Source organism: Pristis pectinata, chromosome 30 (genome assembly GCF_009764475.1).
Source record: "Pristis pectinata isolate sPriPec2 chromosome 30, sPriPec2.1.pri, whole genome shotgun sequence".
In the NCBI taxonomy this organism is placed as follows: domain Eukaryota; kingdom Metazoa; phylum Chordata; class Chondrichthyes; order Rhinopristiformes; family Pristidae; genus Pristis; species Pristis pectinata.
In genome coordinates, this window is record NC_067434.1 from 12,612,483 (window position 1) to 12,638,416 (window position 25,934).

At 38.2% G+C, this 25,934-nt stretch overlaps 1 protein-coding gene across 5 annotated transcripts in view; it reads right to left on the minus strand.

Moving 5' to 3' along the window:
• The window catches only part of LOC127584733 (serine-rich coiled-coil domain-containing protein 2-like), a 532,360-nt gene that overhangs the window by 120,819 nt on the left and 385,607 nt on the right, over nucleotides 1–25,934 (minus strand). For all 5 annotated transcript variants that reach the window (XM_052041642.1, XM_052041643.1, XM_052041644.1 and 2 more), the window contains one exon: nucleotides 21,915–22,001. In XM_052041642.1, coding sequence (XP_051897602.1) covers nucleotides 21,915–22,001 — 87 coding nt within the window. The remainder of the gene's footprint in view (nucleotides 1–21,914; nucleotides 22,002–25,934) is intronic.

The window sequence follows — 25,934 nt, forward strand, 5'->3', positions numbered from 1 at the left end:
TGTGCTGATTAATCTAAAGTGTCACCTGCTGGGAAATGTTTTGAGGTTGCTGATAATTGTTGCACAAGATGCCATTTAAAAATACATTCCATTAACTCCAAGTGCATTGAACACATAAATGAAAGAATATAAAGAATATATTAGAGAAATTTTGCAGATGCTGGAAATCTGAAATAAAATACAGGAACTATCCAAGTCGGGCAGGATCTCTGCAGAGAAGAATAAAGTTGATCAGCCAAATCATGCTTAAATGGACCTGCTAAAATCTGGGATTTACTAAATGACAGATGCCAAAGCCTGGACACTGGAGAATCCGCTGCCCTGACCCTATACCTATTTAGACCTGCCATAGGATTGGAGACCCATTCAATTGAATGGGGATTCATTATCCTGCAGAATAAAGTCAGTGATAATTTCTTTAATATTCTTATTCACTTTGCTTGAAATGAACTTTAAAATTTATTATAATTTTTAACTTTTTAAATGTTTCTGAATATGAGAGACAAGAGCTGTTAAATTCCTTGACAATTCTGAACAAAGCAAAGCTCCTCCTCCAAATTTGCTTTCCATCAAGGTCCCCCTACAACATTCCAGGTGTAGGGCCTCAGCCAGTGGCTGCTTGTGTTCCACTCACCAGAGGCCTCACTATGCCTTACAGCAGACCTCAAAGATCCAGCAAATATCCACCATTTAGTAAGGACATGGGAGACATTGGGAAATGAGATTTTGTGGCAATTCTGGGTGGCTGATAGGATTCAGCCCAATATTTCAAGTCAATGAACTTTTTATGAGAAAACCATTACTGTTCTGATCTGAAACCTGATCTATCCTGTTTACCTCATAGACAGTCTGACCTGTTTAGCATTTTCATATTTTCTGTTTTTATTTGAAAGTTAAAAGATACTTAATATTTTTGTGTTGCACGTTGTCCAGTGAATTATTCATTACATAATGTTGGGAAATGGGATTTTCAGGATATTCATGAATTGAAGTCATGAAAATCCCTGCTACTCAACATCCCTAGTGTCAGAATGGAATACAAAAAAAAATCACCCTTAGCAATAACATTTAATTCTGCATATTAAAAAAATACATTTTTGAAAGGAAGTTTATTAACCACTGATAGTGAATCATGACCATCTTGTGCCATAATGATTCACTAAGATACTCTGCAGTTATATTGTGTTTAATTTCCCCCTGCTGCACCAGATCCCATTTTACTGAAAATTGTTATTTTCCAACTTCCAAGGTAATAGTATTTTCTAATGAAGAATATAATTACAGTGAAGCAATATGAAATCCAGTAAGTTACCAGGAGTATAATTCTTTACTTTCACAATGCAAACTTGATATATGTTATAACGATGGAATTGTATTCTCTGAGGAGATTCCCTTGACAGGGAGAGAAACCTCAGGCTGTCCCAAAACACTTTATAGGCAATTAAGAACTTTCAATGTATAGTCCATACTATGATGTAGGAAACTCAGCAAGCTTCAATGACCAGATATCATGTTATTGCAATATTAATTGAGGGATATATAATTGCTAGGACACCAAGAATATACACCGGCTCTTCAAAATAACACCCAGAGATTGCTTAAGTCCTTCTGAGTTTAGTTTCTCATCCAAAAGCCATCGTCCAGTGGTCAGAACTCGATAAGCACCAGATCTTTGTTGGCATGTATCTGAATTGAAAAAGAACCTAGAACCTTCCAAGTCAGAGGCAAAACAACAGACTTGTTCATCTCACCTGGGTGGATCAGACAGTAACAGCAAATACAGACTTTTTACCAACATATTGTAAGAAGGGAGACTGAGAGAATGAAACCATATCAGCACCAAATGCCTCCAACAAGAAGAGTGCTGGCTGGATGTTCATAAATATTAACAATCTATTGATAGAATGTGATATGATCCAGACCGGGAAAATAATACTCAAAATTATGGAGAATACGATTTAGCATTATGCAAACATTGTCAGATCAATTTGACACGCTCGGTTTATCTACAGAAGAAAGACTACATTGATGCTGTGGTGTTTGATTTCTACTTATTTTTCCATGTGGAAGTACAATGTTTGAAATGAACACAAATATACATTTGTTAGTCTTAAGTAAAAAAATTCTTGGAAATCCAAGGCAAAAACAGAAAATGTTGGAATTGCTCAACGGTCAGGAGGCATCTGCAGAAAGTGAAACAGAGTTAATGTTTCAGCTTGAAGTCTCTTCATCATACCTGCTAAATGTTTCCAGTAATTTCTGTTTTTGTCTGATAATCAACTTGTTATTTTCCTGCAATGTCCAACTGTGCCACCAATCTGGGTCTTTCCCAGCATTGTGGGAAATAAGTTGAGAACAGATATCACATAAACAGATTTTATCAAATTTTGCACAAAGATTAAAATACTGAAATAAATCAAGCTTTTTAAAATCACTATCCCTCTTTATAACACAAAGTAGCTAGTAATGAGAGAAATAACCATTTGTATTTCCCTGGTGAGGAACCTTATGGCTCTCAATCATGACCATAATTAAGAGATTATCTTTGCTAATGAAACATAAACATGTCCCCAGTTAATCATTTAACACTTTTTATAAATGTAGACATGTGACAGCAATGACTGACTTTACTTAAATGATTTATTTACTGAACTCTTTAAATCCTTTGAAATGAAGCCACTGACAAGGCAGTATGGATTCATCATATCAATAGATATGTCACAAATGATGCGATGGATCCTTTTCATCAGATGCAAGTCATATTACTAAATCTAAATTAATGCTGGCCTTAATATCATTAATATAGTACAGCTAATGTCACTAAAACAATTGAATGATAGGAATATAATGATAGGTTTCTATGTTTGAATCACAGCTGGCTCAGAACTATTAGCATAATTGCATTGCAACAGATTTTTGAAGGGCTGTTACAGATTACAAAGTTGAATACATAAGTGTCAGGGAAGAATTTTTGTTTTTCTTTGTTTTCATGGAAATTTTCTTGGCCTCACTTTCCCTTTGTTAATGGATCAACTTGAGGTTCCATATCAGTCCAATCATGACCCAGGAACTTCAGATTTAACTACATAAATCTTCACCCAGGTAATCATAATTTAGTTTGCAGCATATTATCAAATTGTTAACAGCATACAGGTATATGATCAATTTATTTTAGATCATGGGATATCACATACTCGATTCTGCATTCTGTTTTCCCAACACTGCAGATAGGACTGGAGCTACAGCATATACGTATGTGTGGCTACCATGCATTCCAGCAGCATAAAACCCAGCTTTAATCCTTTAATTTTAGAGTATTCAACCAAGCGTATGGTAATAGAAAAAAGGTTCCAACTAACAATAACCTGGGAACAATTAATAAAACGACCACATGAACCAAATGCCCCTTGACATAAAAGCTGCTTTCCACCTTCTTTCTGTCAACATGAGCTCATGTGCCCTTCCTAAGTATATTGGCTTCTCCAACTCTGTTTCTAACCTCAAGGCTCTTGTTAAAAGGTGTCTCTTCCATCAAAATTTTAGTCATTTGCCCTAATATTTCCCACATTGTTTGGTGTCAACTTTTATACTAAAACTTTATATCAAATGAATACCAGCTTTGCTAAAATAAATATGAGGAATGGCATGGTCCATGAAGAGTGACTCATCATGGCAAGATGTTCAACTGAACTTAATAAGTGTGGTAATTTGTAACCAACATACTCATTCTCAACAAGCTACTCCAATCCCACATTACATTAAAATCTCATGAAGTAGGTTTAGAATGAAAGCACTGGCTGCAAAGCAAGTTGATGGTCAATTACTACCATCTTAGGATAATAAAGCAAAACAATCTTATTTTTACAGTGACTTTCATTATCTCAGACCACTCCAAAGTGCTTCTTTAGATAATTTAGTTGTTTTTAAGTGCAGTCATTATTGTAATGTGATAAACAATGCTGAGCTGTGGTTATATGGTGATTGTGCTGTGGCACAATCATTGAAACATGGAGGTAAATTTATGCTTTCACTGCATGTGGTAGCCTGGCAGAGCAGATCTATGAATTATGAAATCAGCGTAACAAAAATTGGGCAGATTTTCCAGCAGAAAATAATCAACTCAGTTAGATTACTGCCTGTTTGACGAAGGCAAAAAAATTACCTTATAGAAGCTCGAGGTACAGTGAAGAGCTGGGTATTACTTAGAGAGATGAGTACTGGAAACTGGGCAGCAAGGAATCAAGATTGTGCCTCAACCGAGAATGAGATATTACTTAAACCCTATTTTCATTCCATTGAGACAGAAATGTAGTGTATTGTGGAAATATAGGATGGTGCCACACATAAAGAATTTAGGAAAAAGACAGAGGAGTATTTCATATCGTTCCTCTATGTTGTCCATTTTCCAACCAGATCCCTTTGATGTTCAGTGCCTAAAAGTCTGAAATCCACAGCACTCAGAGGTAGAGAATTCAAAAGATCTACAACTTTTCAAAAAAAATATTTTAATGCTAAATAAATGACTGCCTGTCATTGACTATGTCTCCTAGTTCTAGATTCTGTAGCCTAAGGAAGTGGCATCTCAAAATCCACTCTGACAATCCCTTTCAGAAACACATTTCAAAGAGACCATCTCCCTTTCCTACAAATATCAATGAACTTAGATCAGCTATATTCAATCGCTTAATGCAGATTAGGTATAGACCAAAACTACATACAGTGCTCCAGATGTGGTCTCATCAAAGTTTTGTACAATTGCAGTAAGACTTTACTTTTGTACTCTAACTCCCTTGCCATAAAGACAATTGATTTGTCTTCCAAACTGCTTGCAGTACAGGCATATTTACCTTCTGAACTTCATCAACTGGCACCAATACACCAACATTTGAGGAGATCTCATTATTTAAAAGTATTCAGATTTGCTATTCTTTCTACCAAAGTAAATAATCACATATATTCCATGTAATACTCCACTTAACCTGGATATATACCTCTACAGACCAAGTCTTCTCACAGCTTACTTTCTCATCTAGCTTTGTAAAGTCAACAAAGTTATATATTTTCATCCAAGTTATGAATATGTTGTAAAGCACCAAGGATCAATTTATTAACTCCAAACTTACAAGCCTTTATTTTATAAAGCAAACATTCACGTGGTACTTTATAGCTTTTTAAAAATCCAAATATAATGTTAATACTAGTTCCTTCTGAACTACCATGCCAGCTATATCTTCAGAAAACTTATTGAACATGATTTTACTCTTGTAACACTGAAGATTCTACCAAATTATAGTAGGATTTTCTAACTTTACTGTTACTTATGGATTTGAGCATTTAGCTGATAACTCATGTCAGATTCATAGCCCATTCTTTTCTCTTTCCCTCCTTTTTTGAATCACAGTATTACAATGAGGACACTGTACAGGGAAGCTTGTGAGTAAGCCGCCCCCCTCATATGCAATGTAAGGAGTGGACAATGCATATGAAGGTGGCAGTGCTGTATGCAAGGATTGTTGAATGCAGGGGAGCTATTAAAGTGAGGGTAATTGTGGGATGGGGTTATTTACACCTTGTTTCTTTGCGGCTATGCCCATGTGTGCATATCACAGATGCATGTATTGGCAAGTGTGTTTGCATGTGCATGCAGTATGTACTTTGCAGTACAGTGAACTAAGTGTAGTAATGGTGCAGTGACATCAGCGCCAGCCTGCCATGTATTCCATAAATTACACATGCAATTTCCATTTTACCACAGAATGCCACAGCTGTGTAGCTCCTGGTGGAGCAGCATCAGTGAGTGATGAAAATTTGCAACAGTCATAGTATATTGAGAGCATGATTGTTTGAAGTCAGATGGTTTTGGGAATGATAAAGCAGGTTATTCACTCTCCACTATAGAAATCAATTTTCTTTTCAGTCCTTTCAGATGAAACCCTTTTATAAACATTGATATATTTTTCATCTGGATCCTATTAATTCAAGTGACACGCATAGTATTAATATGCATACTTTAATGAGCTAATTAAAAAAGATCTGACTTCCCTTCTGATCCCCACAGTTTTCTCCAAGCTCTTTTTGAGAGAGGCATTAAAAATTTACAGCTGCAGTTTCTATTCAAGTTTATTTTCAGTCTGCGTTATCAACAGCATCTTAAATATTTATCAGAGTTGCACTGTAGTGATTCCTGTGTGCATTCTACCCACTACCTACATGGAATTAAAAGCAGCTTGTTATCTGCTTTGTGAACAGCCGCTGATTTTGTCAGTACAGCAGAGCTTCTGGTAAAGGTACATATATTTATCTGCTTCTCACACATGCTCACACTACTGTGCCCTCACGGTAGTAGCTTGCTGGAAACTAGAAATCATCATAATTCTAGAGATGTGCTACTGCACAGCCTTTAATAGCCTCTATTCTCTGATGCCATGCTGGTGAAGAAGTTAGCAGGAACTTTGAATACTCACACATGCAGGTCACATATTTTACAATACTGCACAAAAACACTTAGTTTTCAGACAAATGCAGAGAAACAGAATTGTGCAAACAAGTATTTTCAGGCTAGAATAAATTAAAAAGTATTGCTTCTATAAAATTTAACGATACAAAATAGATTAACATAAATTCTTTAAAATCACAGCATATCACTTTTAACCCTAATAGTGAATTACACTGGTTAGAAATGTAATGAATTAAACTATCAGTGCATGGTAACAGACAATGGACAGCTCACAAGGTTTAGGACTGTGAATACTCTGCAGCTGTGATGTCAGAACAGATATCACACTGGTTTGCAAGCTCTTTTGAATTCCTCCAATTCAGTTTGGGTCTCAGGGTATGTGCATGGTGATGGTGTATGATAGAAAACAGGCAACTCCATTTCATTGTAAGCCCTCCGCTCTTCACACATTGTTGCAGTGTATTCAATAGATGGTATTAATGCAAAGTACATGAGAACAACAGGGATGCTCATCAGAGCGGAATGAGGGCAATTAAGCCCTCCATGTAGGGATATTGGCATGAGAGAGGAAGCTGCCATTAGTTTGCACACCCTTCGTGAGGATTTGGGAAGATTTTGTAGAGATGATGTTGGTGGTAATTTTTCCACTGATCTGAGGTCCCTGCTGTAATGGTGCCATGATTCAGAATGATCTTAGGTAGGGATCACTGTTGTCCAGATATTAAGAGTTTTGTGCTGAATTTGAGATCTTGACCTTCAAACACTCTTTTCCTCAGAATAATCAAATGCTCTGCTGGTACACTGAAGGCAATGTTGAGTTTCATTATTGATATCTGGCTTTGTTGAGAGGTGGCTCCCACGATACAGGAAGCGATCCATGTTCCCAGGGTCTTGTCGTGATCCTTTATTGTCAAAGGCAGCATTGATATCAGAGGTAGTTAGTAGAGGATCTTGATTTTACAAGTATTCTCTTGTATGTGTCACTGAGTGAGCTGATGATAACTTGGATCCTAGCCTCCAAAACTGAGGACGTGTAAACATCATCTGTATATTACAGCTCGATGAATGAAGTTGTGATGATCTTGGAGTGGAGGTGATATAGGTCAAACAGTTTCCTGTTTATCCTGCAAATTAGTCAGCAGGAAGCTCAACAGCAGACTCCCTTGTGGGAATCCCTGCCAATGGCCATGCAATATAGGAGCAGCATTTGGGATACATTGAGAAATTCAAGTGCATTCATCGGAAAAACACAGAAATGAGTAAAAATGGCAGCAGTGACTCATCACCCTTCAAACTACCCACAGGCCTGCCCTGTCACGTACCTCCTGCCCCATCTGTGGCAAGTGCTAAGTGACTTCATGAACCATTTCAGAACCACAGAACTAGATGAAAGCAGACCACACTCAACCCTGAGGGACTGACTGCAAAAGAGAGAGAGAGAGCAAAAATGGAGTTGCTTAAACTGGAGCTTGCAAGCTGAATTTGAGATTTCCTTCTGTCATGGAGTGCGATCTTCAATCTGACTTGGAAATGATATGACCAATAGGTTTGATTACAAAGCAGAAAGTAATTAATAAGTGAAAATCACAATATTAAATATTTAATCCAAGAAAGTCACTGGTAGGTTGGTTCTTATCCTCGAGAAGATAACTTTGTATAAAAATAAATCTAGAAATGATGATAATAGTCTTCCGCTAAACCTGCTGGACAGAGGTGCGATTTAAAATGCATCAACAGAATCCTGATGGAAATTTATGAAATTTCAAAGTACTCGAGTTACAGTTAAGCAATGCAGTTTCTGATGGTAGAGAGAGAAAGGAGACCTCTAAAGAAAGAATGTTGGGAATAGTTATGGCACAGTTTCTTGGCAAATGTGGTACCTAATTTATGTCAGTAGCTACAACATTAGCAGTTGAAGCCACAAATCAGAAAGTATTTCAGGCAACAACTTGAAGATTTGTAAATTACTTCACAAAGTCTTAAGTTTTATTACTGAAAGAAATGTCTGTCCATAGGGAGCCCTCTCTCTGAAATCACCGGTGCTGTCTTCCTTTAGCTATGGAAATACACAATAAGGCTGCTTAACCTCTATAATGAGGTCTGCCCTTTAATTATGATGCCCTTAAATGTACTTTGTTGACTGCTACATTACAATCGGCTAAAACAATCCATTTTTTTTTGTTTACTTCTAAGACTGAGGACTCCACAGCAGATATTAAATGGATTAAGCACCGAAGAGCAATGGCAAAGAAATACAGTACAAAAGCAAGCCAAGAAGATTAGTTAAATATGAATCCAAAAAAATAAATACACCTAATACAATTAATGCCTCCTACAGTTGGCAGAATATTAGAGAGCCCCAACAGAAACCCGGATCTGATGAAGGGTCTATGACCTGAAACATTAACTCTGTTTCTCTTTCTAAAATGTTGCTTGACCTGCATCCAGCATTTTCTGTTTCAGATATCCAGCATTTGCTTTTTATTTACCGTTGCACTCGCTGTCACTTCTCTACTAGGAATGCCAATCGTAAAGAAGCTCTGCACCACTCGCTGACAGGATTTCCATTTCTTTTATTTTATTCACTCTCATGGTTTGTTTCCCCTTTTGTGTTGAATAGTTGACCAAAACTTGCTTCCATATCCTTATCTCTTTCCTGAGCGAAGTCCAACTCATTCCACATAGATTCCAACTGAAATTCCTCCTTTCATCATTCAAACACCCAGGGTTACAGATATATTTAAGCTATCCAGCATTTCTCGAGGCACTGTTCTCTTCACATCCTAAGATCCACGTTTAATACTATCTGTTAGCACCTGCATGGTCTCGACCTTCATTGGAACACTGGCATACCATCTCAAAGCTGTCCCGGTCCACAATTTCACTTTAGTCTTCATTGCATTTGTGCTGCCACAAAAGACAGTTTTTTTTTCCATTTAAGAGCTGCTGCTTGGCTTCTTCAAGATGGAAGTCAATTAATCAAAGCACACCATCACCATTATCAGCACATTTGATGATGATGTTGTGATTAGTCCTTCGTGAGCAGAGTTCAATAAATTCAGAAGTGGGGTAGTTTAGAATGAGTAAGAGAAGAAGAAAAATTAGGACAGAGAATTATGCAATTCAACAATTAGTGATGAATAGATTTATGAAGGATAGTGGCCAAAAGGAGGGGTCCAGCTGCATCAGGAACTCTGGATACTAGAGTAAAGGTCCATAATTTAGGATGAAGATTCTGGTCAACCAAATGGGCATGGAAGCAGCAGAAGAAGAGTTCAATGCCATACTGTGTTAGGAATTCATGAAGATGGGGACGTAGGGAAATGAAGATGAGGCCTCTGCTGAGGTCTGATCATTATAGATCAGAGAGGGAAGCCAGAAGAGGTAGCGAAAACACGACAGTGGGTGGAACTTGGGGGGAAAAGATGGGGCGAGGGGAAGTGAATGGAAAGAAAGATCCAGAGGACTCTTAGAACAGTAACAATTCTACACCTCTCTACATCTTCCTCCCACACAAGGATGGCTGAGATTCCTCTGCTGCTTCCTTGAATAAAAGCCCTACAATTTGATGGTTTGTTCCTTAGCCTATTTTGAAGGCAAGTCACATCCTTTGTGAATTGCCAAAGCCCTGAAACCAATTCTTTCAGAGTTCTGGTGTTGTCAGTCCTAAACTTTTCACCTTTTCAGCTTTCAGTAACAATTCTGTGACAAAAAAATACTTCTACATTGTTTTTTATTTAAAAATAAATCCATTTTCTTTCCTCTTCTTTAGAAATATCTGCAGGAACATTCTTTGGGAAACTTGATTGGTGATTCTACATTCAGTCTTCCCTTCATTTTTAGCTATTTTGCCAATCACCTTCATTCTATGTTCCCTGGCTCTTGAAGCTCTTCCAATGGAAAAAGTTTTTTTTCTATCTACTAATAGTATCCAAGCCCTTCATGATTTCAAATACTTCTATCTAATCTCCTTGCAACCCCCACTGTACCAAGGGGAACAATGTCACCTTCAATCACATTAATAACTGCCTTGGTAGTATTTCCTGCATGGTAGGAAAAATATATCTTAATTGACCACTGCCAAATTCCTAACCAAATTTGCTTCAATGCTAGAAATTCCCTCACATGGGAAGAAGTAAACAGTCCAATGCCATTTGGTCATTGTTATTCACTTCCTTACAACCAGTTCTGGACAGGATCATTGCCCTTCTCTGCTGGTGCATGATACAAGAAGATTAGAATAGTGAATGCTATGCTTGTATACTAGCACCAGCACATCACAAAAGTTCCCTTTCACTTAGTACACGGTAGTGTAGCAGTTAGCGTAACGCTTTACAGCGCCAGCGACCTGGGTTCAAATTCGGCCACTGTCTGTAAGGAGTTTGTATGTTCTCCCCGTGTCTGCGTGGGTTTCCTCCGGGTGCTCCGGTTTCCTCCCACATTCCAAAGACATACAGGTTAGGAAGTTGTGGGCATGCTATGTTGGCGCCGGAAGTGTGGCGACACTTGCGGGCTGCCCCCAGAACACTCTGCGCAAAAGATGCATTTCACTGTGTGTTTCGATGTACATGTGACTAATAAAGATATCTTACCCTTACTCTTATCTTAACTTCTACATTTTTGAGCCTCAGTTTATCAAATGCAAATGGTGCTTTGTCCCATTGATTTTATCTTTCTAGAGCAAGATCTTGTATTCTCTTACACACCAGAGACAGATTTCTGATTAATCTAAAGTACAGCAATGTACTTCTCTCTTAATATCTGTTCATTGCTCACTAAGTGCATAAAAAGTGGTTTATGTGCAATCAATATCCAGTAGATATATGCTAAGGGTGGTGCTATGCTACATATCATTCTGTTGTCAAATTGTACAGAAAACACATATTTTAGACTAACTTTACATATGTGCTCACTTTACATATTATAGGCTAACCTAAAAAAAAAATCAAAGTTCATTATTTGAGTGACATTGCTAATAAGAATGCCTATTTATATTCTTGTGGGGTTTGGATGATGTCTGCTTGCGACTGACCATAGAATATTTGATTTTTCTTAGTAATTCTAAATTGCTTAATTTACTCCAATTAGATAGAAACCCTGTATTGAATGCTAATCCAACATTCAGTCCCAAAGGCCAGTAGTAATTGAACTGTGCCAAAAATACAGCATCAATAGCCTTAGTCAGGAAACCAGCAGCAAGACAAAATTGTCATTTTTATGATTAATATCACTATCAACATTTTTCTCCCATAGAAAGTTTGGAGCAATGAAGATTTTGTTGAATGTAAAGAGAAAAATGAGAAAAGAAAAAAATGAGAAAAGAGAAACAGGCACAAAATGGAGTTTTTACCTTTAAACTCAAGCTTTACATTGCCTTAAAGCAGCTACTAAATAAACAGCAGGTTCTCCAAGTGGCATCATTTGCTCCAGATAATGGGAATTCCATGTTTTGCTCTTTTCCATCTATTTGCCACTTCCCCTCACACCGTTTGCAACCTCTCTCTCTTCCTTCATTAAAGTTTTGCACTTTGTTGTTTTTCTCCAACTTGAATGGCCTCAACTACTTTAATAGAAATAGGACTAAAAATAGCAGGCCTTTCGAATTCCTCTGGATTTGGCAAAATGTTCATGTACCTCATACTTCTCATGCCATCACTCTCACCTTTATTAAAATAATGCCAACACTATTAACAAGAAACACAATAGGACATCAATAAATAGCTCACAAATCCTTCGTGGAAAGAATCCCTGGACATCTAGTCCACTTTTACTCAAAGCCAGCTGGTGGGCTTACAAAAGGGATCATCTCGTTTTCTTCATTATAGTGCCTCCTACTAACCAAAGGAGTCTGACTCTGTGATACATAACAGAACAAAACTACAACAACAGGGTTGCTTGAATTGGCTGCCAGTTTTATTCTATCCATAAAAGATGTAGGAATTGCTCAGGAGGAACCTCTGTACCTTATCTGAAAGGATTTAGCAAATGTGGAATGCATTCAACAACCTTTCAACCTTTGTTTGGAAACAGTAATTTCAAAAGTTAAATTATTTTCAAAGGAAGATTTTTGAATCAAATTCCTGAATGTTTCTCACATTCATATTTTCTTCTGACATAGAAGGCAGCCTTTCTGCCCGTTGAGTCTCTGTCATCTCTCAGAGCAATCCCATCAGTCCTGTTCCCCCACTTATTTCCCTGTAACCTATTCTTTCTCACAAAGCCATCACAATCACCCCTCCCCCTCCCGATTCTCCTGCCACCAACCTATACCAGTTGAAATTTACAGTAGCTAATTGACCTAATAATTTGCATGCCTTTGGGATATGGGAGGAAACTCGAGCAACCTGGGAAACCAACAGAGTCACAACTCCACAGGGATAACAACCAGTCAGGATTGAACCCGGGCAGCTGGAGCTTTGAAGCAGTAACACTATTTGCGGTGCCAACGTTTCATTGCACTCTTTACAATTATTCATACATACTTCAAGCTCGCTCCCTCATCTGATCCTTCAGTTTTGGACTACCTTTACATTATTTGCCTTTCTCGGTTCTCAGTGTAACAAGGCCTTACCTGAAATATAACACTTAAGCGAGTACAATTAAGTGTCAAGGTGGTATTGTAAGTGCAGATAATGTCTCTGAATAGTATGAATGGATGACCTGACTCGTAGGCAAGAATGTTATTATCTGTTCCCATTTCCATAAAATTTGAAGGGTGACCAACTTCCAATATCCTATCTCACGTCTCCAGAGTTCTAATTCTGAAGCTCCCATTACCCACAAAAGAGGAAAGGAACCGATATACTGACAATTCTTCTGCAGGTGTTGTTTTGTAACCAATTAGCAGAAAATGCTTTAGGCTGCAGAAACAAACAATCTGCTGGAGTAACTCAGCGGGTCGACCAGCATCTGTGGGAGGAAAGGAATTGTCAATGTTTCGGAATAAATTCCTTTCCTCCCACAGATGCTGCTCAACCCGCTGAGGTTCACCAGCAGATTGTTTGTTGCTCCAGATTCCAGCATCTACAGTTTCTTGTGTCTCGAATACTTTAGGCTGACTGGATCCAAATCTCCTTTGCAAGGCAACCACCTCCAATCCCAATGAGGAACTTTGATGCAGCAAGTTTGCAGCACAACCCCATATCGTACCATTCTACTTTGCAGTTCACAAACTTGTTGCAGCCCTCTTATAGCATACTGCATCTCCACACAAATCAAAATCTTCTGCTGCCAATCATAATACAACAGTAAACCACAAAGAAATCGTCTCTTGAAAGCCACTGACACAAGAACATCAGTTTACAGGTTACAACACAGGTAATCCAGCCAGATCAAAGAGAACAGCTCTTAGACCATTATCGTGCACTGCAGAACAAATTCAGAGCTATAGCTGGTGTTTTACTTCCTAAACATGTGGTTTTAAGAAACACAGGCCATTTCAGAATGTCTTCGATATGTTAGAAAATGCAAAACAAATTAGAATATGCAAATTGAGTCTAATTGACATAGTTTATTTACATGTTACTCTGTAGCGTAATTATCCATTGGTTTTTGACACATTGTGAGATTCTTAAACTAAAGGGTAAAGTGAATTTTTTTTAAATGAATTCAATTACAGCATGTAAGTTGAATCTAATTGGCATAACAAATTAATATGCATTCCTTTGCTGTGTTACAATTACATACCCAATTTTCAGAAAGACTATTCTCATGGTTCCTGAACTAACAGCAAACCTCTCACTTAAATGAATGTTTTTTTTAGAAATTAGATATAATACAAAACAATTATCCACATTTTCTTAATGCAGCATAATTTTGCAATAAGAACTAGATCTTTAATTAAATTATTTGGCAGAAGAGTCCTCCCCATAATGCACAGCTAGAGTTTCAGCATCATCACATTCTGTCTGTGAAGCAGCTGTTGTAGGAATGAATCATCCATCTCCTTTTGAAATGTGCATTTGCAAAGGAGGCCTTGAAAGGAATACGGTACTTTTGCCCTGTGGTGCACCCCAGCCCTATTGGTCTGCAAACTGAAGGAGAGGTCCATGACCAAGTGTTGCTAGCAAGGTTCACAAACTATGTGCTGTGGGATACTTCTAAGTAGGGTGTATCCCTTACAAAGGACCTATGGGAGAGACCACCTGGCCAGCTGCAATCTTAAAAACTTTAAAAAAGTGAAATATAGCTGTTGCATTTGTTCCACAGCTACTGAGGCTGTGAGCAGTGAGACATGTTGATGTGCAGTAAAATTCCTTTCACAAGTTATCCTAAGCTACGTGTATTTTGGCCTTTTTTAGCTCAAATTCCATGGGACCATTGCCTGGAGCTGGATCTCAGAGGCTTAGGTCTCTAAATCTGCCTCCCTTATCCTAAATTCACAGACCAAGTTTTTCAAAGTCTGCAAATCTTCCACTGGGAAATGTAAACAAGATTTACAAGTGTATATACTGGGAGTCAAATAGTCCACATGGAAACAAGCCAAATGTAACATGGACAATTTGCATTTGTATAGCATGTTTAAGGGAGCAAAGTGTTCCAAAGCACTTAATATAAAAGGAGCTTCAATGTTTATGCTACACAAAGACATATAAAAACTGCCAGAACTCTCTACATTGTAAACAGCCAGAACTGAGCATCAAGCAGCAATGGATTCTCAGGCTAGACTGTTGGACAGAGTTGAAGTTCCAGCTACGACACATGCTCCAGTTAAGGATCAAATATTGCACTTACATCCTGGTGACTGAGCTGTCCCTTTGAATTTTCATTTGGTCCAATTACACTCCACCAACATACCAAAAATAATGCTTTGAGGATAATAACCAAAGATGATGAATAAGTAGGTTTAACATCTTTAAGTGGAAGAATGTACGTACATTGCATTATTGGAGTTATTATGTGTGTAGTTTACTGTGACTTTCAAAATCTGTAGAGAATAGCTAAGGTGAGAAATGACCCTGATTCATGCCCAAGCAGTTGTTGCTATGGTAATGCACTGACAAAGCTCACATATTCTTCCTTGACTCAAGTTTTAAACCAGCAGTGATGAAGCCACCAAACAGGTCCCTGGATTACTGATCTGAAAAATGAAGCTGTCAACAAAGGGAAGTACACCGGACTACCAGAACACCTAACTGGAAGACTGTGACTAACTCATTAAGGGAGATAATAAAAAAACACTAAGCTCAAAGTGAGAAGTTAGAAATACAAAAGAAAAAGAATGCATTCCAGCAAAGCAACCAATCTACATGCCTTAAATAAGGATTCCTTCCTCCAATTTAGTGCCCAATTGCACTCTTGATTCAATTTCCTAATGATGAATGGTCTTTCGCCTCTTTCTCTCCCCAAAGAATCCATTGTGATCTTTTCAGATAATTATTTCATGAAGCAGAAGAAATTTTATCATAAGGACCTTCTGGACAGCAAATGACGATTTCCATTTAATTCAGCTAGTTGCTACTAAATCAATGGACCTCAGTTATGGTCTCCATATGCTAACTATAATTTTCAGCTGGTTGTTTTAAAGAATTGTTCATTGAAAAGGAAAGCTGTGATTTACATCAAGGACTCCAGTTGTGGACTCATACAAGAATGCAAATTATGGTGACATAAAACATGGAACATATTGCTCAGATATTTCTATTTACTTTCTTACTTATAATAACACAGGAGGTGGCCATTCAGTCTGTACTGGTTCCCATCAGTCCCATTTCCCTTCTCCTTTCCCGAAATCCAGAAACTTATTTTCTCTCATATACCCATCAACTCCCCTTTGATTTTTTTCTCTCACTTACCTGCACCAGAGCTAATTTGGGATGTAGGAGGAAACCCAAGCGTCCAGGGGAAACCCAAACAATCACAGGGAGAACATGCAAACAGACTGCGCCCAAGGTCGGGATTGAATCTAGGTCAATGCTGCTGTGAGACAGCACTAAATATGCACTACTGTGCCATCTTATTAGCGTCCATAACATAGCAAAACATTCCAAAGTAATGTCTGAAAAGAGCAATGTCAAGGCAAAGTATGAGGACTTGTGGACGGCACAATGTCACAGCTAGAAGAGCTGCTGTCTCACAGTGATCTCCTGTGCTGTCTGTGTGGAGTCTGCAAGTTATCCCTGTGATCATGAGTTTTCTCTGGGTGTTCTGGTTTCCTCTTGCATCCTAAAGACATGTGGGTTGGTAGGTTAACCGGCCACTGTAAATTGCCCCTAGAGTGTAGGTGAGTGGTAGAATCTGCAGGGTGTTGATGAGAATGTGGGTGAATAATAAAAAAAAGGATCAATGTAGGATTAGCATAAATGGGTGATTGATGGTCAGCACTGATTCAGTGGTTGGTGCCTATTTGGTGCTGTATGTCTCTGTTACTAGGAAAACTAAAAGGGACAGTGATGTAAGGTCAACGGGTATTTGGGGGGTTGGAAGTTGGAGAGGGTCCACAAGGTTCAAAAACATTGTGATGGACAAAAATTCTGCAATTAAGAGTGCAGCAGACTTTGGAGACTTCTGATTGACATGTATTAGCTTTTATTTCTCTTATATCCAGGAAGGCTGTGTTGCTTAAATGGAAGGAAGTTACTCCGCCTACTCATGTTCAATGGTTACAGGATGTTATGTCATACCTAAATTTAGAGAAGATCCATTGTTCAATTTCTGAATCTAACTTAGACTTTCAAACATTATGGGGACCGTTTTTGAACTATTTTCAAAACCTTTGATTTGGTGGTTAAAGTACAGATATTGGCTAATATTATTATGTGTTAAGGGTTTTTCTTTGTCCTTTTTTTTAACCAAACCTACTGGTCTTGGTAGTAAGTTTAGATTTTTTTTATAATAAAATTATTCCAATTTAATTGTTATTAATTAACTATCATTTTTGTTTATCAATATGGGGTATTGTGATTTCAAGTATGATTTAACACAATGTATTTCATAGCATTTTATCTTTTTTCTGATTCATGTAATCTGTATTTTCTATGTGGAATCAATAAAAATATTGTAAAAAGAAAGAGTGCAGCAGACAAAGGTATGAGGGTACACAAGAGATTGCATAAACCAAAGTGCTGGAGGTACTCAGCGAGTCAAGCAGCACCTGTGGAGGCAAAGAATGATTGAGACTCTGCATCAGGACTGAGGACACACCATTGGTCAGAGTACGATTAGGCAGCATGAACCAGCGAGGAAAAAGATATTAGAAGATTGCAGAGTACACATTATACAGATCGTGAATATTAGAGGTAAATGAAAGCTTTGAGGTGAAACTTTTGAAGAAGAGAATTGACGAATGCTAGACAAGCTATATGGACAGCATCCTGTGTTAGTTTTACCTCAAAAGATGAAGAAAATGAAATGGTATATGGAAAAAAGAAACAACAGATATGCATAGGCAATCTGGTAAAAGAATAATCATATCTGGTGAGAAGAGAGGCTGAATTGGTACAAAATGGACAAGCAAGTGGAAAGCAATATGGATAAATTGGCTTAGAATAGCAAGACATACAAAATAAATAAAAATATCTTCAGAGAAGAAAAGGAAGAGATAAAGCAATGCTAGTTGAGAAATGACAATACATTTATTGTGGAAATACATTAGTATGGTAGAAGATTTTAATAATCTCACTGCAGCAATTAATCCTCAGGAATTAATTTTTTCACACAGCATGAGTGACTCAAAAAGCACAGGCTATTAGAAATTGATATATAATGCCTAGGAATAAAGATTGTAAAACATTTCAGAATGTGGTGCATGGCCAATAACAGTGATACAAGTTAGGAACGGTATGAGCAGCTGTGGGTGCCAATGATATAATGAAAGACCTAGATGAGAATGAGAATGTTAACCAATAACCCTCTTTCACAAAGCTCTGAAACCAAGTTGCAAATAATCAATACAAAAGCAAGACACTACATATGCTGTAAGTCTATAAAAAAGAGAAAATGCTGGAAATGCAGAGTAGGTCAGGCAGCACCTGTGGGCAAGGGTTAATGTTCAAGGTCAATAAACTGCACCAGAATTGGGGAGAGTTAGAGATAAAACAAGTTTTAAGATACAGTGAAAGAGGGAATGAGATGACGACAAAAGGGGAGGTATATGACATCATTATCCAAGATATTGCAGGCCACCAACTGGCAGCTGTGATCAGCTTGGCAAGACCTTGCAAAGGTACTGACAGCAGTGCATCAAGGACTGGAGGAGGATGAACTAGGAAGTGAGAAAAGGAATAATGGAAGTGGTATGACCTCTGATAGAGAAATCTCAGAATGAAATTCCTCTTGGGACATGCTAAATCTTGTTTGTGATCCCTCACAGTAGTGTAGCGGTTAGCGTAACGCTATTACAGCGCCAGCGACCCAGGTTCGATTCCGGCCACTGTTTGTAAGGAGTTTATACATTCTCCCCATGTCTGTGTGGGTTTCCTCCAGGTGCTCTGGTTTCCCCCCACATTCCAAAGACATATGGGTTAGAAAGTTGTGGGCATGCTATGTTGGCACTGGAAGCGTGGCGACACTTGTGGGCTGCCCCCAGAACATTCTACGCAAAAAGATGTGTGTTTCAATGTACATGTGACTAGTAAAGATATCTTGTCTTATCTACATAGCCTCAGGTTTGCATTGATGCTTCAGCACACTGTCCTACTATTATTATGATATTGAATATCCAGCATCCAAATAAAAATCTGTATGAAGAAGCTAATATCAATAGAAAACATAACATTTACTCCTATAGGGTGTAGATGATGTTCCTGTAATGAGAGTGGACACAGTAAAATAGACAGAAGAATCCAGCATCATGAAAATCAAAAAGACTGCAGATATCTGGAAATCTGAAATAAAAAACAGAAAATGCTCAAAATACTCAGCAGGTCGGGAAGCATCTGTGGAAAGATAAACAGAGTTAAACATTTCAGGTCCAAGATCCTTCATCAGAACGGGGAAAGAGAGGATCCAGTATTAACACAAGTATATGGCTATACTGATTGAGAAACATGTTGGGATGAGAATATAAAGACTTTCCATTACATTTTGAGTTGTTCACACATTAAATTGGACTACAATGCATTAAATCGGACAACAAATTAGTTATATCTAAAGAAGTACAATCAAGAATAAGGGAGGAACTTCACATTTGGACATCGTTAACTTAAAAACAATAGAATGTAGCCTTATCTATTGGCCTAGATCGAAAAGGTTCTGGAAGAGATGGCCAACAAGTGTACACGTTGGCTGAAATTGCAGATTACAGATACTAAAGAGCACCACTCCAAATGTGGAAGCGGCCCATCTAGCCATTTAGCATGTCTAGTGTGGAAAAGACGTGGGCAACTTCCTGGCGTTAAAGGTCATACAAAGTGTACTCAGTGATAGCGCAGAAGTGTATCCTGCCATGGAGTGCAACACTAATCTGTGGCTGAGAAGAAAACCAGAGAATTGATGCTTCATAGTGAGATAAGATCTGACTCGCACTGAATTTTTGCATGCATGGGCTACAATTTAAATAGTTTGTGAAATGAAATGAGATCAAATGTTGTTTCACATCTAGTCTCAAATGGAGAGATCAGTATACTGTATGAAGCAAAAAGTGCCAGATAAATCTCATGAAGAAGTGTTCATGTGCAGATTTTCTTCTGAGCTACAGACTGACAATTGCACTCCACAAAAGGAGACATTCTTCCAGAAATGTTAATTTAGAGAAGACTTGGGATGCATATCCGAGTCTGGTTCAGCAGAATCTGAAAGGAAAAAGTTAAAATAAAGCAAATATCACAACACTTGCTCTAAAAAGGAAGATGTTCAGATTACATGAAAACCTGACACCACCAAGCAGGGCAGAGATGAGAAAATGGAAAATTAGAGAGATTGTGAAAATATATGGTTCAAAGAATACTCTCTTAATAAGAGAGATATATAGAAGTTCAAGTGAATCACTTATCTCAGTGCAAGATACCCAAAGGGAATTGTGAAGAGCAGTGAGAGAATGATTATCTTCTTACAGGGTTGAAGAGTTGTTGTAAAACATTACTTAAGAGAGCCAAGAAGTGATACCTTCAATTAACCCAGAAAAGGATGTGATATCAACAACATCTATCAAGTCTCCAGGATCAAGGCAAGCATCACCAGTAACAATACAAAGTTGAAAGAGAATACAAAATCCAGTTGATCAGATAAAAATTTGAAAATTTATGGATGTTAAACAAGCTTCACTCTATTTTCTTTTGATAGAAGAAGTGTAGCATATCTAAATAGGTATGACAAACTTTATCATGTGCATGATCCCTGAGCATATATGTAATCCAAGAAGAACCTCGAATAAACCACCTCACAGCACTCACTGTGCTTCTCGCACATCACTCTGCAAAATCTGCAAGTTACTCCACTACAGACCAATTTTTCTTAATTCTGAAACCTTTCTTAATTCTGAATTCTTTTCTCTCATCACAGATCCTGCCTGACCAGCAGTTTTTATTTCTAATCATATAAAATTGATGCTCATTTTACAATGTTATCTGCGGATATGAATATTATTTATGTAACTGAAATACAGATTCATTTATTGATAAGAGGTTAAGTAGGTTATGCTAAGTGAAGTAATATTCCCTAATTTTGTCAGTGAAGGGGACATGGAATTCTCGTGTCCAATTAAAACAGATTTCTACTGAGCTAAAGGGGCCATAAAATTGAGGTGGTATACTGTTAGCAATAAACAAGATGCTGGAGGAACTCAGCAGGTCAAACAGCATCTGTGAAGGGAAATGGACAGGCAACGTTTCAGGTCAAGACCCTTCAAATTGTTACTTTGAGGCTTTGTTACCATTTATTGAAACTCTTTAAACTGTATGTGGGGCAAGAAAGTCTTGTACATATTGCCATCAGAATTCCATCCTTATGTTCTCTGACAACCTCAATGGAACTCAAATCCCAAGATATAATTCAGTTCACAATGGTTACCATAACTATAATCTTATTGTGTAGAAGCAATGCAATAAAATGGTGTTAAGTTTACAGAGCTGTTGTGCTTTGATACCCAGAAACCCAACTAGCTCTTGTGTTGTGTAGATAAGACAATGTGAATATGTATAAAATAAGCACAATAAAAACTTAAGTACACATCTAACTCTTAAATTATTTTTCCTATAGGTCAGAATAAAGTTGTGCTCAGTTTACGATGATTTTATCCATACAATTCATTGAAAGAGCACTACCTTTTTGAGAAGGAGATTGATAAACACTGTTTGGGAGACAAATACATCAAAAGAATAATGTCATCACAGCAAAATCTTCTGTGCAATATAATTTTCAATTGTGCCAAAATGTGTTATTATAACCTTAGATTCAACATCTCAGGATATTTTACATTTATTATCATGTGCTTTCAATATTATCCTATCAATAGGAATTGTGCTTAAAAAATTCTATTTATAATACCAAACATATGGGAAAAAAAAGGTGAACAAATTACCTTATCCGTAGAGTTTATAGCCTCAGCTTGTTCTTGTGTTGGTGAGACTACAGCTATCAAATCATTTACAGAGGAACCATCACCATTCTGAAAAATGAGAAGAGAAAGTGATTGAGACAAGTTACACGCAAAGGTAAAGATAAGAAAAGCAAAAAGCTCAATAGATGCACAGCAAGGTTACTTGCTTGACTTAGGTATGCACTGATCTGGGGGTGGGAGGGGGGGATCAGCTTTTCAATTTTTATCCCATATCCATTAGACCAAGACAGAAATAGATGGAGCAGGCACATTGGTCTCAGTATTTGCATAACAGAGACAGGGAAATCAGTCTGGTGTACGTGTGCATGTGTATAAACTGATATCAAATAGGAGGCAAGGTACCCACATTATTGGATAGAATAAAAACAAACTGCTGGTGGAACTCAGGAATGGGGCATTCGCGCCCTCCCCACCCCACTTCCCCAGCCTTGAGCTGTAACAATTGGGGACTGGGTTGAGCCGAGCAGAGCTTAGAGCACCGACCAAACTCTCTCACTCATTCAGTGAAGCCGGCTGGTGGCCACTCCTCCTGCACCCACTTGTTCTCCCATCACAGCTTCTGTTCATTTCTTACTTATAAATACTTCAGGTTACGAACAGTTCTCAGGAAGGAAACCTTGTCATAACCTGGGGACTGGCTGTATAGCATGTTGAGCAATTACCTTTCCAGAAGGTGACTGAACCTGTCTTCTTAACATTTAAGATACTCATTTTTTCCCTTCCAGTAAATTTTCTGCCACTGCATTCTCCCTTCCTATGGAAACTTTTTCCAGGTATTTGACATTACTAATGTGCCGGACATTTGGTCTATTACATTGGTTTCAGGACCCCTCCAGTGCCTCACTCTAGTGGGCAGTTGGAACCCAGATACTATGCGCCAGCAGTGCAGAGCACATGCTCCTCTCAACCAGCATTTGCATTGGTACACGCAAAGCAAAAGCATAAGAGATGGGAGCTCTTCAAATAAGCCCTTGAATGTCATCTACCATTTAATAAGATCGTCACTAATCTTTTAAATCAAGCTGTATCTTAGGATCCCTCACAGATTCACTGATCTCATAGTTGACTAAACTCCAAGGCAGAGAATTCCATAAAATTCTCAAGGCTCAGAGTGAAGAAACCTCAGTCTTAAATGGCTGAACTCTATAAGAGTCATACAGCAAGGAAACAGGCTCTTCGGCTCAGCTGGTCCATACCGACCAAGACTACCATCTAAGCTAGTCCCATTTGCCCATATCCCTCTAAACCTTTCCTATCCATGTACCTGTCCAAGTACCTTTTAAATGTTGTTAATGTACCTGCCTCAACCACTTCCTCTGGCAGCTCATTCCATATACTGACCACCCTCTGGGTGAAAAAGTTGTCCCTCAGTTTCTTATTAAATCTCTCCCTTCTCACCTTAAATCTATGCCCTCTAGTTCTTGATTCCCCAACCCTGGGAAAAAGACTGTGTGCATTCATCCTATCTGCGCCTGTCATCATTTTATACACCTTTATAAGATCATCCCTCATTCTCCTACGCTTCAATGAAAAAAGTCCCAACTTGATCAAACTCTCTCCATAACTCAGTCCCCTGAGTCCCAGCAATATCCTCATAAATTTCCTCTGCACTCTTTCCAGCTTAATGGCATCTTTCCTACAGCAGGGTTACCAAAACTGAATGCAATATTTCAAATGTGGCTTCACCAATGTCCAGTACAACTGCAACATAACATCCCAACTTCGATACTCAATGTCCTGACTGATGAAGGCCAGCGTGCCAACAGTCTTCTTCACCACCCTGTCTACCTGTGATACTACTTTCAGGGAACCATGTACTTGCACTCCTAGGTCCCTCTGTTCTACAACACTCACCAAGGCTCTACCCTTCACTGTGAAAGTCCTACCCTGATTTGTCTTCCCACAATGCAACACCTTGCACTTATCTGAATTAATCTCCATTTGCCATTCCTCGGCCCACTTACTCAGCTGATCAAGATCCCTCTGTAAATCCTGAAAACCATCTTCACTGTCAATGACACCATCTATTTCAGTGTTATCTACAAACTTACTAACTATGCCTTGTAATTCTCATCCAAATCATTGATATAGAATTAGTGATATCCATTGATATCCTGAAACTGCAAATAGTTCTCGACTCTCCAGCCAGGGGAAGAAACTTCTCACAATCCACTCTATCAAACTTTCTTATATGTTTCAATGAGAACAACACTAATTGTGATAAATGCAAGAGAATATCGATCCAATCTGCTAAATGTTTTGTCAAAGGATAGTCTTTTCATCCAAGAATTAATACAGGGAGAACATTTAAAACCCCTCCAAGGTTAGGACACCAAAACAGTATCCTTGATGTTGTCTAACCAGAGGCCCTTGTAATCAGTCCTGGTCTTCAACCCTTTGGATATATAAACTAAAGGAATATTTGTCTTTATAATTGTTTACTGATAATACGTTATCTGTTATTTGAATATTAGGATTCTTAAATTTATTGGCATGCTAATATAAAGTGTTCAGATTTTTTGTTCAGAAAATATCAATAGACACCCACATACACAAACACTAAATGTGCCAGATCTTTGGCCCTGGCGCCAGGACTCCTGCTGGATTTCTTCATTGTCATCGCAAAGTCCAGTGCAGCACTGGCTTTAGCAGTAAGTAACATCTTCCACCTGTGACGATGAGTTTATCTGCCTTGCGCCACTAGACAGTGGGGTCCAATACTTCCACAGATTTCACAGCTTTTTGGCTGGAAATTCTTGATACCGAAAACCTTCCACAAATATGGCAGACCAATTGTTTTTTTTGGAAAAAAATTTTTTTTAATTGTTTTTTTAAAAAACAAATTGCATAGAGATCCATAGAAACTTCATGAGGTCAAACCAGTTAAAGCTTTTTGGGAGGGCATTCGGGGTATGCTCGAGGAGATCCACTGCCATGCTGGACCACGCTGATAATTCAGGAGGGAGTCTCCCAGTTAAGACTATCATGGAAGAAACAGTGTGATCCAAGTGCAGGCAGCTGGTAATCTCCAGATTAGCAAATCTTCCCCAATACCTGCATAGACACATTTCCAGGAGTGGGGCCCAATGCCAATTTACCCCTCCCTAAATCAGTGCTGAGAATATGACTCATCTCAAACAACTCCTCTCTTATTTCTAAAACCAAATAATGTGGTATAGGCTGAAGCTCTTAAACCTGGGATGATCAAGGACTGAATTGTACGCCTCCTCATTGCCTTAAGCAGCCCAGCTGAAGGATTGTTAAGAAATTAATTTTAAACACAGTACATTAAGTCTGTGATTAGCAAACAGCATTTCACAAGAGTAAAAAAAGAAGCTGGAGGAACTCAGCAGATCAGGCAGCCTCTGCAGAGGGAAATAGAAATGGACAGTTGATGTTTTTTGCTCCAGATTCCAGCATTTGCAGTCTCTCGTGTCTCCATTTCACAAGAATAAATTTGTTCATATATATTAATAACTTTACTTTGCCAACATGATCATAATTCTAATATCAGGCCATGACTACATAATATTTTTAAAAACTTAAAACTTTATTTACAGCATGGTAATAGGCCCTCCTCGTCCAACGAGTCCGTGCCACCCATTTAAACCTATGTTCACCTACCCATATGTCTTTGGAATATGGGAGGAAACTGGAGCACCCGGAGGAACCCACACAGACACAGGGAGAATGTACAAACTCCTTACAGACAGTGACAGGAATTGAACCCCGATTGCTGGCATGACAATAGCGTCACGCTAACTGCTACACTAGCGTGCCCCCAAGAATAATTCTCTTTTCTGTACGAGGTCCAGGATATTTTAACATGAAGCATAAAAATAATACCTGGAACACAGGTTCATGTAAAGTAGTTTTGATTTAAACTAACTCATTTCAATTTTATACATCAGTATGCATAAAAGTGCTGTTCTCATTGAAACATAAGAGCGTTTGATAGAGTGAATTGTGAGAAGTTTCTTT